Here is a 16,282-nt window from a genome sequence, read left to right on the forward strand (position 1 = left end):
TAATAGGGCTTGGAAAAGAGATACTCTAGGTCGATTGATTAGCGAAAAACCTAGTAGTTCTTCTGATTTAAGCAGGGAGCTCGAAGACTCTTCTTTGGAGAGCCCTGTTTTTGGAACTTCAGTTTTGAGAATTTATCTCTGAATGACAAAAGTACCCCTAGTACTCCAGTTGTGCCAACGATGGCAACTTTGAAAGATTACATGTTCCCAACTAGGAACAACCGAGCTTCATGCATTAAATTGCCAGCCACTACGGCTAATTTCGAGATAAAACCTAGTATTCTTCAGATGATCCCTATATTCTTAGGAAAAGATGATGAGAACCCTTATTTTCATATTAGGGACTTTGAGGAAATCTGTGGGACAATTAGGATAAAGGACCTTACCGATGAAGTCTTGAAACTTAAGATGTTTCCCTTTTCTTTGAGAGACAAAGCCAAGACCTGGCTTAACAACCTACCGTCTGAATCCATAGAAACATGGCAGGAACTTATCGCTGCCTTCAATATGAAATTCTACCCTAAGCATAAAACTGCAGCTGTTAGGCAGAAAATTAGTGCTAGTGTGCAACAAGAGGGAGAGTCTCTTTATAGGTTTTTAGAGCGATTCAATGATCTCCTATCTCAGTGTCCTCACCATGGATTTGATAATATGAAACTTGTACAGATTATTTATGATGGTTTAGACTATTCGACCAAAGCCATGGTTGAGTCTATGTGCGCTGGTGAGTTCACTAGTAAAAATGCTGATGATGCTTTTGCCTTCTTAGGAGCTATCGCTGAAAAATCCCAACAGTGGGAATCTTGTGTTGAACCCCCTAAAAGACTCTTGGTCAATAGAAGTAGCACCAATATGGTAGATACGAGTTTTGCGTCAGATGCTAAGTTTGCTGCTTTATCCAGAAGGTTAGAAGCTTTAGAAATGGGTCAGACTAAAAATAGGTCCCTTGTTGAACCTAATAGAGCCTCTCAAGTCTCTAGTTGTGGAATAGAGCCCGATAATTCGTTTTGGGAAGGTCAGGTTAGTGAAGAGAAAGCCCATGTTGTCTATAACAACTCTAGGTTTGAGAACCGTCAGAAGTTTGACCCATACTCAGAAACCTACAACCCTGGTTGGAGAAACCATCCTAATTTCTCTTGGTCTAAGGGCCAGAGTCAAGGCCAGTCTAGCAATTCTCAGCCTCCCCCAGGTTTTGGTTTTAAGAACTCTTCAGGTAAAACCCAGTTTCAGAACACTTCTGAGAAAAAGATCTCTACCTTAGAGGATACTCTCACTATGTTAGCAAATAACCATGAAATGCTAACAAAGAACCACATGAGCTTTCAACAAGAAACTAGGCAAGAATTGAAGAATAATTCCCAGAGTCTTGCCAAATTAGAACTTCAAGTAGGACAAATAGCTAAGTTCATAAGTGAGAGAGAAGATGGAAGGTTCCCTAGTCGTACTGATCCCAACCCAAAAGGAGAGAAATCGTACAATCATGTGAATGCTGTCACAACCCTTAGGAGTGGAAAGAAAGTTGACAACAAGGTTGCCATGCCTGATAGTGAACATGCTGTAGTTCACCCTGCTGAGCCAGAAAATGAGGAGACTGATAGAGTCTCCAAAGAGACCAATGAGGGTCCTGTTAATCCCGGCTTTGTTCCCAGAGCCCCGTTTCCCCAGCTGCTAGTTCCAACTAAGAGGGAGTCCAACTTTAATGATATATTGGAGGTTTTTAAGCAGGTTAATATCAACCTTCCATTATTAGATGAAATTAGGCAGATTCCCTCTTATGCCAAGTTCCTTAAGGACTTGTGTACGCGAAAGCGTAAGCTCAGTGTCCAGAAGAAAACCTTCATAGCTAGTCATGTGAGTTCTATTATTCAGAATAACACTACTCCTAAGTATAAAGACCCAGGGTCCCCTACCATTGCTTGTACAATAGGTAAGTACCGTGTTGAGAAAGCTTTGCTTGACTTAGGAGCCAGTGTGAATTTACTTCCATATCATGTGTACCTTAAGCTAGGACTTGGTGAGATGAAACCTACCCAGATAACACTTCAGTTAGCTGATAGGTCCGTTAAAGTTCCTCGTGGTGTGATCGAGGATGTTCTCATAGAGGTTGACAAGTTTATTTATCCAGTGGATTTTGTTATCCTAGATACCCAACCTGTCCCTGACCCAGAGAACCAAATACCAGTGATTTTAGGTCGCCCGTTTTTAGCTACATCCAATGCGATCATTAACTGTCGAAATGGTATTATGAATTTGTCTTTTGGTAATATGACTATTGAGCTGAATATTTTTAATATTAGTAAGCTACCCTCTGAACTAGATGACTCGAATGTAGAAGAGGTGAACATGATAGGAACATTAGTCGAGGAGTCATTACCAAACACTTTGTTAGAAGATCCATTAGAAAAATGCCTAGCTCACTTTGGGATTGATTTTGATGATGATAATGTAATTAATGAGGTGAATGCTTTGTTAGATTCAACCCCTTTGTTAGATACTAGTAATGGATGGAAACCTAAGTTCGAACCACTACCAGTTTCTAAGTCTACCCTAGTTCCTTCTTTAGAAGAGCCTCCTAAGTTGGACCTAAAACCATTGCCAGATACCCTGAAGTATGTGTTTTTAGGCCCGTCTGAGACTTTACCTGTGATTTCTTCCGACTTGGATAGAGATCAGGAAAGTAGGCTAGTAACCGTCATTCAAAACAACAAGGAAGCTTTAGGGTGGACCATAGCAGACATTAAGGGTATAAGTCCTACTGTTTGTATGCATCAGATCTATTTAGAGGAAGACACCAAACCTTCTAGGGAGATGCAACGTCGACTAAACCCCAATATGAAAGAAGTAGTTCGAACTGAGGTTCTTAAGCTATTAGATGCAGGAATTATCTACCCTATTTCAGACAGTAAGTGGGTCAGCCCCGTTCAGGTTGTTCCCAAGAAATCTGGTATTACTGTAGTCCAGAATAATAACAATGAGTTAATCCCGACCCGAATGACCACGGGTTGGCGTGTTTGTATTGACTATAGGAAATTGAACAAGGTCACTAGGAAGGACCACTTTCCCCTTCCCTTCATCGACCAGATGCTAGAGAGATTAGCTGGACATAGTCACTACTGCTTTTTAGATGGCTACTCTGGATATAATCAGATCGTTATTGCCCCAGAAGACCAGGAGAAAACCACTTTTACCTGTCCCTTTGGTACCTTTGCGTATAGATGCATGCCTTTCGGGCTATGTAATGCCCCTGCGACTTTTCAGCGTTGCATGATGAGCATATTTTCTGACATGGTAGAACGGTTCTTAGAGGTCTTTATGGATGATTTTTCAGTGTTTGGTTCGTCTTTCGATGAGTGCTTGCATCATTTGTCATTAGTTTTGACTAGGTGTAAGGAAAATAATTTAGTGCTTAATTGGGAGAAATGTCACTTTATGGTTCGTTCAGGAATTGTTCTAGGGCATATTGTATCTTCAAAGGGTATAGAGGTGGATAGAGCAAAAGTTGACCTTATTAAAACTTTACAGGTCCCAAAAACCGTAAAAGATATTAGGTCATTCTTAGGGCATGTAGGTTTTTATCGTCGATTCATTAAGGATTTTAGCTTGATTTCTAGACCTCTTTGCAATTTGCTTGAAAAATACGTTAAGTTTGTCTTTGATGATGCTTGTTTAGAGGATTTTGAGAAGCTTAAGAATTTACTCACTACCACCCCCATAGTCCAGGCACCCAACTGGAACCTACCCTTTGAGATCATGTGTGATGCTTCAGATTATGCTATTGGTGTTGTGCTAGGTCAGCGAGAAAGAAATTACTTCATGTGATTTACTATGCTAGAAAAACTCTGAATTATGCCCAGTTGAACTATCCCACTACCGAGAAGGAACTGTTAGCCATCGTGTTTGCCTTAGACAAGTTTAGACCCTATCTCTTAGGTTCTAAGATCATCATATATACTGATCATGCTGCTTTAAAATATCTTTTGTCTAAGAAGGATACTAAACCTAGATTGATTAGGTGGATTCTGTTGTTGCAAGAGTTTTCTCCAGACATTAGAGACAAAAAGGGTGCCGAAAATGTTATAGCAGATGACTTGTCTAGGCTAGTTGTTAGTTCCCCAGATGATTCCCTTCCTATAAGGGATAGCTTTCCTGATGAACAATTGTTCTTTGTTACCCACTTACCTTGGTATGCGAATATAGTGAACTATCTTGTTACTGGTCGAATGCCCCAACATTGGGGTAAACAAGATCGTTCTAGATTTTTAGCTGAGGTTAAGCACTTCTTTTGGGATGATCCTTATTTGTTTAAGTATTGCCCAGACCAGATTATTAAGAGATGTATACCTGAGAGTGACCAGTCCAGTATAATTTCCTTTTGTCATGATCATGCTTGTGGGGGTCACTTTAGTGCTAAGAAAACTGCTGCTAAGATATTGCAGTGTGGATTCTATTGGCCTTCGTTGTTTAAAGACTCCCACAGTTACTGCGTTACTTGTGAACGATGCCAGAAATTAGGAACCATTTCCCTATTTTAATTGTTGAGGTCTTTGATGTGTGGGGTATTGACTTTATGGGTCCGTTTCCTAATTCTTTTGGTAACCTATACATCCTTGTCGCCGTAGACTATGTCTCTAAGTGGATTGAGGCGGTTGCGTGTAAAACCAATGACCATAGGGTTGTGATTGAGTTCTTGAAAAATAATATACTTACACGTTTTGGTACACCGCGAGCTATAATTAGTGATGGAGGGTCGCACTTTTGTAATGGGACTTTTAGACTTCTGATGAAAAAATATGGTATTACACATAAGATAGCTACCCCGTATCATCCACAGACTAGTGGTCAGGTAGAGGTTTCCAATAGGGAGATAAAACGTATATTAGAGAAAACAGTTAATCCTAATCGGAAAGACTGGTCGTCTAGGCTTACTGATTCCTTATGGGCTTACCGTACTGCGTTTAAGACCCCCATTGGAATGTCGCCTTATCGGCTTGTTTATGGCAAGGCATGTCACTTACCTGTTGAGTTAGAACACAGAGCTTATTGGGCTGTTAAGCAGCTAAATTTTTCACTTGACAAGGCAGGAGCCCATAGGAAACTCCAGCTCAATGAGTTGGACGAGATTCGTATAGATGCTTATGATAGTGCGAAGGAGTATAAGAACAAAATGAAACTTGTGCATGATAGAAACATATTACGGAAGTCATTTTCTCCAGGTCAAAAAGTTCTTCTGTATGACACTCGTTTGCATCTATTCCCCGGGAAACTGCGCTCTCGGTGGACCGGTCCTTTTGTGGTCCGTACTGTTTTTCCTCATGGAGCTGTTGAAATCGAGACACTGGACGGTAGTAGTTCTTCAAAGGTTAACGGTCAACGATTGAAGCCCTTTTTAGAGCCTTTTCCTACAAGTGATGTTGAGGAGGTCCCTCTGGAGGACCCTGTTTACCCTTGATTGACCATCGAGGTGATTTGTATGTTGTATAATTTCTATATTCAGTTTTTGGTTTCACTTCACTCAGGTACTATCTTTCCGAACTCTCTCTTTACTATTTCCTCATGTTACTTATATTCTTGGTACTGTTCTTTCATGAGAAACATTGAGGACAATGTTAGATTTAAGTTTGGGGATGGGGAAGAAACTTTTTGTTAGCTTTTAGTTGCAATAAATAAACTCCAGAGCCTAGAAATTTATGCCTATTGAGGATTGCACTAACTAATCTAAGTGGATGGAAGCATTTTGATTGTAGGAGTTTGAGGAACCAATCTGATTAGATGGAAACATCTAAAGAGTCTATTCATAAAAGCACAGAGCTCAGATGTTAGAAATAACATGATAGTTTCACCATATCTCGTTGAGTCCTTTTCACTTCTATTTTTATTTTATTTTGTTTTTAAACTATGTTTCTCTAAGTGATAGGTGGGGCCCACGATTCAAGTTGTTACCAATGCTAGGGTGAATTAGAGTGAATTAGTGATTGAGATACCATGAAAAAAAAAAAAAGTTGAAAAAGAAAAAGAAATGAAAAAAAAAAAAAAATTGAGACCAGACCATTTGACCAAAAGGAATAAATTCAATAAAGTCGACCACTGGTACCCTTGTATATGCCAGTTGTGTTGACCTAGAGTTAGGTTATCGACCATTGGTACCCTTGTATATGCCAGTGTGTTGATATTAGTCAGACTGGTATCTCAATCCATTAGGATAGGTTCATTTTGGCGGAGGCCTTCAGACAGATATGGGAAACGTCGTTCACTTAGTAAACATCAAAACCATCTATGTTTTCTATATCCATCTTCTTGATCTATCCATGTGATTAGTTTTGACTCCGAATATGATGTCCATAGTGCAACTATCTGAGTAGAGCTCTGTCATTTTATATGAATTTTAGTATGCTTGAGTGCAAACTCGTGTACATCAATTGGAATTTCGCATCAGGGTACTTCTTCCTGTAGTCAATAAGTATGCCAACCAAGGAGATTCTTTAGTGCCTTCCAAGGTTTTGCGTAGATAGCTAAGGTCTGGAGTATTAAGGTTTTGTGGGTATATATCTGGTAAGCCCTCCCGAGACTATAACTCGGCCACTAGGGCCACCTAGGGGTTTAAAGGCTTATTGCATACGCTAAATGCAATCGACGATGCCTGCGACAGTGAGTTAGGAATTTATTTTCTATTTGATTTGCTCGGGACTAGCAAATAATAAGTTTGGGGGTATTTGATAGACGCATTTATATGTCTAATATAGCCCAATTGTATATTGTGTTAGTACCCATTTTTTGTACTTATTATGGCTTTTTATGTCCCTGTAGGTATTTCCGGAGAAATAAGCTTTTGCGGCGAAATTGGCTAAAAAAGTGGTTTTTGCGCTCGTGGGAGAAAATTACTATACGGACTCTCACTTTGGATAAGGGGTAACCTAATTACTAAGGGGTGACCCATTTCCAGGCAGCTGCTAAAGGGACACCAGAACTGGATAGGGGGAGGTCTTCTTCAAATTTCAAATACTGGTTTTTGGCGGGAAAGGCCATGCATATCGCTGTTGAATTTTGATCCGATTGTTGGAGCTGTTTTAGGGAGATTAAACACCGGAAATTGATTGGGCTGGACGTGATATGGATATAAATTCTAGTATGGATGATTTCATGGGCTTAATTGGGCTAGAATATCCGGGAGAAGCAATCAAAGTTAAAACAGAGAGACGTGTCCTGTTGTGCACTTTCAAAGATTTTTGAGAGATTTCTGGAGGACTTTGATGGATTAACATGTACATGGTCTTATTCAAGTCTAGGGAAGAGTTTGGTAGCTATTTTATAGCTAACAGCACGTGAAAAGCTCAACAGAAGGATTATTCTCTCACACAGCGCAGAGAAGAAAAAGAAAAGAAAAAGTCGGAATTTATACGAGATATTTGGGGTCTGTGGGATATATAAGAGTGGTTTCAAGTCATAAAAAGTTTTAGAAAAGTTTAGAGAGAAATAGGAGAGAGTTCAGAGCCGAAACAAGGAAGATACCATTGATTGTTGCTGCTGCTGCTCGAGGAGAAGAACAGACTCTCCAAGGCCGTCGTTTATCAACAGTGACATCGACTGTCCACTGCGGGTCGTAGTTCTTCAACAGTGCAAACAACGAGCTCTCTGTGTCGTTGTTATACAACACTTGTGTTCTATCGATTATTTTCAGCACTACCCCTTTGTAACAGTGACGCTGCAACAGTATAACAGCGTTACAAACTTCAATTATCAATTATTTTCATCAATAAAAACACTTATTTAGCCATGAATACATCTTGTGAGTGTGTTTTTGAGATGGAGCTAAACCCCTTAGCCAAGGCGACGGAGGAAGCCATTGGTCCTTATTTATGGTATAATTCTAACTTTATTATTTATTTGCAATATTATTACATGATTATTTGCATGGAATTTTTATTGGAAAATTGATTTTTATTGAATAATTGTGATTCATTTTGATGGAGCATGCTTAGTTTAAGACTCTTGATGTTTCATGCTTGGTGTTTACATTTATTACTTCAAAAATCTACAAAAGGCATAATATTAGAATCACTCTAAAAGAAAATTGCATGAATATTAATTATTAGAATTTATCAAATAATGGATCAATGGTGGAATCCAAGTCTTGGTGTTTTTCTCTAAAGGTTTGAACTATTTTATTTATTTGCGTGTTTAATTTAAATCTAGAAAAATTGTTTTCTTCACAAGTCTGAAAAGAACCTGTTTACCACTACAACTACAATCACTATTTGAAAAACCATCAATGCATATTTTGATGTAAGTGTGCAAGGCTGAGTACTTGTGGGTAAAATTGATTTACTAAAACACATAATATAATATCACCGGTCATATCCCATAAATAATTTTAGGCCCTAAAATGGGCATGTGACACTAGCGGAGGTGGAACCAAAATCGCCAGTTCAATGAACCAATCTTATATCTCCGAAATTAGTACCAGAACCAGAATAGTTCCAAACTATCGAAATAAATCAGAGAATACAAAATAAATTTGGGGAAAATAAATCTGATTGGGCGGTAAATAATAACACTCTCTAAGAAGATGTACGGATCGGCGCAAACACCTGATGATTCAGAGAGAACTGCTTTCAGAAAAGCTGAGAAGAAATACAAACTCGATAAGAGTAGTGTTATTACTAAGAAGCCGAGGTAATAATTTCTGGAAAAAGTCCCAAATATCAACAATCTTCAAACCCTATTTTTTTCATTGATTTTTTCCTCTTTTTTTTTTGTTTCAGGAAAAATCAAGTGAAACAAGAAGAAGATTTGTCAGAAGTTATTGATTTCAAATCCATACTTGAAACCGACAAAGAGACTGGAGAAACACCTCCTGGAATCTCCAAGCTTCAATCTGATTTCAGTCGTCCTGTTTTTTGTTTTGAAGATCGTCCTGGTATGTGAATTCTCTAGATACAGTGAATGTTGACTTAAATCAGTTTCTATTGACCAAATTTGTTAACTACGATAGAGTGGGATTGAATTGTTTTGTTGTTTATTCTGTGTTAGAATCTAAACATTATGAGGGTGGATTTGTATTTTTGTCTAGCAATCATCGTAAATTATTTTCTATTGTGGCAAATGCTTCAATTAAAAAGGATGAGATTTTAAACACATATGGTGGTTGCTGTGTGGCTAAGTTTGCACGGCAATTATGATCTCATTCCTCGTTTGGCAGCGCTATGTGAATGGGACAACAAGCATGTGGTGTTGCTAGTTGCAACTGCTTGTACTCATCTATCATGGCAAGGTCTATGGGATTATCAGGATTTGATTCTTTGACTTGTTTCCTTCTGTTGCAGGATTTTACTTTATTCCAGGTGCGTTGAGTGTTGAGGAGCAATGCCACTGGATCAAAGAGAGTTTGGGAAACTTCCCACAACCTCCAAACAGAACTAATCATAATGCAATATATGGTCCGCTTCATGATTTGTTTCTTGCTGCACAAACACAGAAAGTTCTGATTGATGCTGGTACTGTAAATGCTGATGCCAATTCGACGTTCACTTCGAATGCCCAAGAGTTAGATGTTAAGAGATGGAAAACTAACGAGGAAAGTGTTCAGAAATTAAGTGGAGATTCATGCAAAGTTATCACAGCCTCCTCATTGTTACGGAAATTGCGTTGGAGTACTTTAGGACTTCAATTTGACTGGTCTAAGGTCAGTGTGAAATTCAATATATTGTAAATTGTACTTGAAATTCTAATATTTACCATCGACTGAGGGTGATGCCGTATCGACCGATTGATTTGTGTCTTTTAACCTTTTTTTAGTTTGGTGATTGACATTGGTTAATTGTTCTCTGAAATATTCTGTTTTTATGGTGTAGCGCAACTACAATGTTTCTCTCCCACATAACAAGATCCCAGAAACTCTTTGCCAGCTTGCCAAAAGAATGGCATCACCTGCCATGCCAATGGGGGAAGAATTTCGACCCGAAGCTGCAATAGTGAATTACTTTGGTTCAGGTATGCAGCCTTTTAGTTTGCCCTAGACCTAGATAGTTAGATATGATATTGTTGTTGTGATAGAGGTCTCGCTGCTGGATTCAGCTTTCAAGCAAGGGTTTGATTTGGGGTACATTTTGGTCATTTCCTTACAATTGGGATTTAAGGCCAGAAACAGCAGCTAACATTGATCACACCTGATCAATACCTTAACTTTTCGACCTGGCTTATTGAGTATGTTTCATTGTATGACTTAAGTTTATTAGATTAGCCCATTTGAAACTGAAATATCACCAATACAAGTAGAGTGGTTGCAATAGAGGATTCATATCCATTTTCAGATATACTTTTTTATTGAGAGAGAGTAATAAGCAAAGCCTGAGTATCCATATTCGTATTCATCCTTCAAAACGTGAAGGTTTCATCACCAGAAACTCCTACTTTATCTAGTGCTTGCCATCATATGCCATTCCTATACCTACTGATATTTTTAAATACCGTTGTAACTAAACTAATTCACTCTATTTTTCTTAACAAAATTTAATTCAATTGTGTAAAGTTATAAAAATTAATTTCGATATGTTTAAAAATATTAATCATTAGGGTAATAAAAACAATAATTAGGACTGTATTAATACAAACACTAAAAATAGTAATTAGCGAGATTTTTTTTTTAAAAGAAATTGTAAGTTTTTATAGTTACTAATCTAAATAATAAATTTATTGTTGTTAGGGTTGTTCATGCGAAATCACCGATCATTTGTGTGGGCACTGAAAGGATTAGCATTGAAATTTAATCTCTTCAATTTTACAAAAAAACTTGATTGCTATTATATACTATTAATGATTACGGTTATTAGAAATGGGTTTAGTAATTTCCTTATTAGTATTTACTCTTTAGATTATACGTTGATCAAGATTAGTAAAAAATAGAAATGTGTTAACTAAGCATTTTGAATATTATAAATTAATTATGTGTTTTGAATTTGAACTATTATAGCAGAAATTTATAATGCACATACTCCAAAAAATTGAGTCATCAAATGTTCCAAATTTGAATACGGATATGAATCAACCACCTTTACTGCTCAACAATGCAAGTATTCAGTTTTATCTAGACTTGGCTCTCTTTCACTTTTATTGAATGAAAGTATTCTACTTCACAAATTGGATACGGGTTCATGATTATCTCATGAGTTTCCATTTTCTCTAAATTAATAATCCAATAACTGCGTGTCAGGTGATATGCTTGGTGGCCACCTTGATGACATGGAAGCAGATTGGAGCAAACCTATAGTAAGTATCAGGTATGCGTTGCATAAAATACCCGTTCTTGTTTACATTTGGTTTGTGGGAGGGAGTCAATTGTCAATAATATTTTTCTCTCTTTCACAGTTTGGGCTGCAAAGCTATATTCTTACTTGGAGGAAAATCTAGAGAGGATCTTCCAGTAGCTATGTTCCTCCGAAGTGGTGACATTGTTCTTATGGCTAGACAGGCAAGGGAATGCTTTCATGGTCAGTATTGCTATAAACCAATTTGCAAAACGAAACATCCTTTTTACTGTATGCATATGCTTAGTTTCGCATCAAATCCGCTACCAAATATTACATTTATCTTTTATTATTGGCGGAATCTTCTTTGTTAATTTATTGTCTAAATACTACATCTGGTGACACGTGAATGTCTCGTTCGTTTAGCGTGGACTCAACATTTCCGCTACACTAATGTTGTGAGTCGTACTAATGGATAATGGAAGGGCCTAGGTGTGAATGTGAGTTCACGTTGGGGGCCTAGCACATTAAACTTTTTGTATAACTATCTCAGCTTTTGCGTTCTTTGGCTAGTGGGAAGCATACTTGGGCAAGATAATAGTCAATACATTGGATGGTAAAGATGTGGTCTTTTAATGTCGGGGTCCCTACTGCAGTGTACCATGTACACCATTGCGCTGTTGTATGCTACATATTAGACCTTGAGTCACCACCTTATGCGCTTTTAACATGTGTACAAAACCTTAAAGACAACGAGAAAAAGATAAATGCTAAATCCATAATGAAACTATTATTGCATGTATAAAGAAAAAGAAAAATGATATATGCTGAACATCAATTAAATCCTATTAGCAGCCCAGTGCAAGATGAAACAAATGTCCCAAATTCCGTGCTATTGGATTTGAATCACGGTTTTTTAGTAATTGTATTATGTTACCACAATGTATCCCCTTTAAGGAGTTGTGCTTTCAAAAGTTTGAATGCTCTCTCCATAGTTAAGAAATTACGAGGTTTTGGTTGTTGAAAAGTTTTATACCGCTGTTAAAGTGTAGTAAAGGTGACCCTAAAGAAATTTATCAGAATTTGGTTGAGATATACACGTGAGAGGTGTTCAAGAGTAGGAAAAGAACCCGTGATCTCAAAGTGGTTTTGAAAGGTTTCATATAAGATTCCTATCTATAATTTGTTTTGAGTGAGTAAATAAAATGTTTTTAGGGTCAGGGTCAGGGTTAGCTCGCCTGTCACTCTCTAGTCATATTCTGTATGTGCCCCATATCTTTTGAAACCTCTTGAAACTTTGGCCCCCTCAATCAGATGATTTGACAATTCGAACTTATCTAGGAATCTCTATTATTAAATGCGTTTTGGTTGTTCTGTTTCCTGTTTTCGTATCAAAGTTTAATGATGAAGTATCCCATCCCCATTAAGCTACACCTGAGAATACACATTGTTCATTGTTATCTTTGATCGATTGTCATATCACTTGAAAAGAAAAATCTCTTATAGGTATTGCACACGACATGCATAGTGTACGCTTATGTCCACTGAAAGATTAAATGTGCCCAAAATTTGGCTACATTAATCTACTTTTGATGTTGACAACTCTGCTGTGTGTTTCTGCTCGTATTTACTCTATATCATCATTAATGTTCTGAATCAGGACTGTCAGTTGAATCATAGTCTCAAATTCTGAGCTCTAGGAGAACCAGTCAATCAGAAATTAAAAGGTTTTTGACCTTTGTCTGTTACCTGTGTCTGCCTTCAATAGAACACCTCCTATATATGGCATCCAAACTATAAAAAATCACCAACTCCAGTTATATGGATTCTTGTACCAATCTCTAATTATGCTTTTTGATTGGTGAAATTGAGCTAATTTTATAATTTATGACCTTTAATATGGTTGATCCTGGAACCACCACAAATAAGAAATAGTAACTCCCTAAAGCATAATTTGTTACTTCTGTAATGCCAAAATCGGATATCTTGCTTTCCAAGTTTTTCATCTTGTAAACTTTATTCTACTGTTTTCAAACTATTTTGTTTGGGTTTCCTGCAGGCGTGCCTCGGATCTTTGCAGACACAGAAAATGCAGAAATTACTTCTCTTGCTTTACAGTTTTCGAACCAAGATGATCACTGTTTTCTGGAGTATATCAGAACTTCAAGAATTAACATCAATATTAGACAAGTGTACTAATGTAATTCTTATCAAAATTTTTTGAAAAATACAATTTTGAACTAAATCACAATATGTTTCCCTTAATCAGGGGAAATGAGAGGGAAAAAAGTGTCACTATTTTATTACTCATCGTCTGAGATAGCAACTGTGAACGCTGAAATTATAATGTTCTCCTGCCATGTTATTCTTTTGTCACCAGCTTCCATTTCATTTTCTTTCTCCCTATTTTTTAAAGATGCAGGATATCAAATGCTAATCTGCAGACTTGGTTACTCTGGTCTTGAGTTGGTTCTGCTGGGGAGAGAAGCTGTGGATAGCAGTTCATCAGAAAGTTGATCAAATGAAATGGGTAAAGTCATTTGCCAAAATCAAGTCTTCCACACAGCCAAATCCAGAGTCAAGAGTGTGCATTTTTATTCTAAGGTCGAAATCGTTGCCTGCAAATCTGACAGGTGATCTCCATGCACGTAGAATCAATATGACGGGCTGCTCTCTCCTTCATTCTCTCAGCTTTTTCAACCTCTTGACGAGCTCTCTCCCACATTTGTCTTGCTCGTGCAAAGTCCGACTGTGCCATCTCCATCTCTCTCCTCGTCAGTTCCTTTATTCTCTCTGCATAAGCCTTTTCAACTGCAGCTAATCGAATTTGCTCTGCAGCTTGCCACTTCAAAACTTCAATGGATGAGCTAAAGTCGAGCTTCATATGACCATGGTGATGGTGGTGATGATCAGGTACGCTAGTTCTTGGGTGACGAAATCTAGAAGGTGATGGTGGTAGTGGAGGTGGTGGTGGTCTAAATGGTCTAAGACTGATGGATAATTGCAAGTCAAGTGACGAAGGTCCATCATAGGTATCAACCATTGGACGAGATTTTCGAGAGGTTCCTGCGGTGCGAGAAGTAAAACATGTTGAAGATGGTGAAGGAAGTAATTGCAGTTCCCTTTGATCTCCTTGTTCCATCTGAAGAAGATGCAAGTGATGAAAAAGCAAGTAAAAGAATAAGAGTGAAAAGTGACTGTTTTTGAGGTAGCCGAACTGGTATGCACCATATATATACAAAGTCTATTTGATGGTAAATTACTCAGAACACCCTTTATAACTTGTAAATAGTCAAACAGGAGTCCTGATTCCTGTTATATGACCAAGTGCCTAGGCCAGGGCTGATTGGTGTTAGTTGATCAATAGCAGTCTCGCAGGAGATGTTTTGAAAAATGTCTAAAATATCCAATAGTGTTTGTGCTCAGCTAGATACTGTTTATGGGTATTGGTGTCAAAAGTCAAAACGGTGACTCTCTGTCTAAAAGGTAAAAGCTAAACAGAGAAAGAGAAGAACGGATCTGAGATATATATATGGGACAGATTTTGGAATGAATGAAATGAGTGATTTTAATAGGGTTTTTTTGTTCTTTCGAGTTGGAAATGCACAGATTTCTTTTTATTGAGACAGAATATGTGGAGAAAAGTGAGTTGGAATCTGAATAATTATTACTGCGGGCATGTGCCTCGTCTCGGATTAGCGCAAGTAATTTTTTTTTGCGACCAGCCTTTTTCACGGGGGTTGGGATGGATCGATGTTATAGTTGCCCTTTATGGTAGGCCTAGGTTGTCGACAGTCGACACTCAATTTCATGGAAAGATACAAGTAAAGTTGGTTTACTTTTTTTTCTTTCTTTCTGTTCGACCACGATGCTGGCAGCTTGTTCGTTCGATCGATTCCTTCAGTTCTGGTTCTTCTTTGTAATACCCACTTGTGGGGGGTGAAATGCCATCTTCTTTGCTATATAATGCTAACTTTTTTGGTCTGGGGTTGGGATAAGGTTCTCAATAATAGATTTGGCTTGTTTTGTTGCGAAGAGATGCCATTGGAAGCGTACAAAAAAATTATACCTACTTCTTTTTGTGCATTGTACCGTTGAGAAACATGAAAGGCTTACAACTCCAGATACTCATTTGAGCTGAAGACAATTCTTCTTTGATGGCGATGTGCAGACATTGAGTGCTGTATCCTGTGTGATCTTCATTTCATAATTCTGAACAGTGGTGGACAGTTAAAAACAAGCAAGTAAAAGTTGTGCTGAGCGAGTGCAAAAAGATATTCCTCGTTGGCGTTTCCTATGCAAATATTTTAGCAAGTGCTTGTCATCAGATGTCCTTGAGATTTAACATTTTCCAATGATGTAACAAGTTTTACAGTCCCATCCCTTGTGACAGCCTGGTTGTGTACTTCTTCATTCATTGGATCTCGCTGTAAACTCGAAACGGCACTCCTCTGTTTCAGGAAAAAGTGATACTTTAGCATTTCCAAAGTGAATATGAAAAAGTGAAAATGTCATTTTTCCTGAAACGGAGGTAGTATTAATCTTTGAACCAGACGCCATGACAACAAAAACCACAAATATGAAAAAGTAAAAATATCATTTTTCGGGAGAGGGAGTATAAAGCATGTTGCAACTGCAGAGATTGATGTGGTTGATTTTCGGTTAGAATAGACTGCAACAAAGAATCGTAACATTACACAATCACTGCATTCTCATTTTTGTTCTAAAGTAACTCTATTCCATCCATCACCTGGAAAAATTTCTGAAAGAAGGTTAGGATTTAAGATTAGTTTAATCCCCTTAACATAGGGATGAGCATAGAGGAATTATGGCTCACTGACAAAGGCTGAGAGTACATTACATTACTTTCTATAAAGTGAGGAAAGCATATAATACACATACTAATTGCCAAATCAGTGTGTAGTTTTAGGGTTTTACAAAAACAAAAGAGACATTAAATAATTTGACAAGAAATGGATTTGAAAATCACGCTCATACTAGCTTTTGCAGCTTTAAACTAACTCATTCATGATTAGTGCACA

The 16,282-nt window shown here is 37.8% G+C and overlaps 2 protein-coding genes across 2 annotated transcripts; one reads left to right on the forward strand and one right to left on the reverse strand.

Moving 5' to 3' along the window:
• The first annotated feature begins 8,469 nt into the window (after window positions 1-8,469).
• Window positions 8,470-13,616, forward strand: LOC113271621 (alpha-ketoglutarate-dependent dioxygenase alkB-like). Its single transcript, XM_026521514.1, has 7 exons — window positions 8,470-8,670; window positions 8,760-8,914; window positions 9,321-9,679; window positions 9,849-9,987; window positions 11,207-11,273; window positions 11,362-11,483; window positions 13,300-13,616. Exons 1-7 carry the CDS (start codon window positions 8,564-8,566, stop codon window positions 13,437-13,439), a joined length of 1,089 nt encoding a protein of 362 aa, XP_026377299.1. The 5' UTR covers window positions 8,470-8,563; the 3' UTR covers window positions 13,440-13,616.
• LOC113271622 lies at window positions 13,423-14,430 on the reverse strand. The gene has a single exon (XM_026521515.1). The coding sequence runs from the start codon at window positions 14,380-14,382 to the stop codon at window positions 13,840-13,842; it is 543 nt and encodes a 180-aa protein (XP_026377300.1). The 5' UTR covers window positions 14,383-14,430; the 3' UTR covers window positions 13,423-13,839.
• Window positions 14,431-16,282: the final 1,852 nt, after the last annotated feature.

The sequence above is a fragment of the Papaver somniferum genome, chromosome 4, assembly GCF_003573695.1.
Source record: "Papaver somniferum cultivar HN1 chromosome 4, ASM357369v1, whole genome shotgun sequence".
Lineage (NCBI taxonomy): Eukaryota > Viridiplantae > Streptophyta > Magnoliopsida > Ranunculales > Papaveraceae > Papaver > Papaver somniferum.

Bases quoted from the DNA above. Each gene is read 5' to 3' on its own strand.
- LOC113271621 (XM_026521514.1), top strand. From the start codon at position 8,564: ATGTACGGATCGGCGCAAACACCTGATGATTCAGAGAGAACTGCTTTC. The intron at 8,915-9,320 runs GTATGTGAATTC...CTTCTGTTGCAG, and splicing joins TTGTTTTGAAGATCGTCCTG to GATTTTACTTTATTCCAGGT. The intron at 9,680-9,848 runs GTCAGTGTGAAA...TTTATGGTGTAG, and splicing joins TTCAATTTGACTGGTCTAAG to CGCAACTACAATGTTTCTCT.
- LOC113271622 (XM_026521515.1), bottom strand. From the start codon at position 14,382: ATGGAACAAGGAGATCAAAGGGAACTGCAATTACTTCCTTCACCATCT.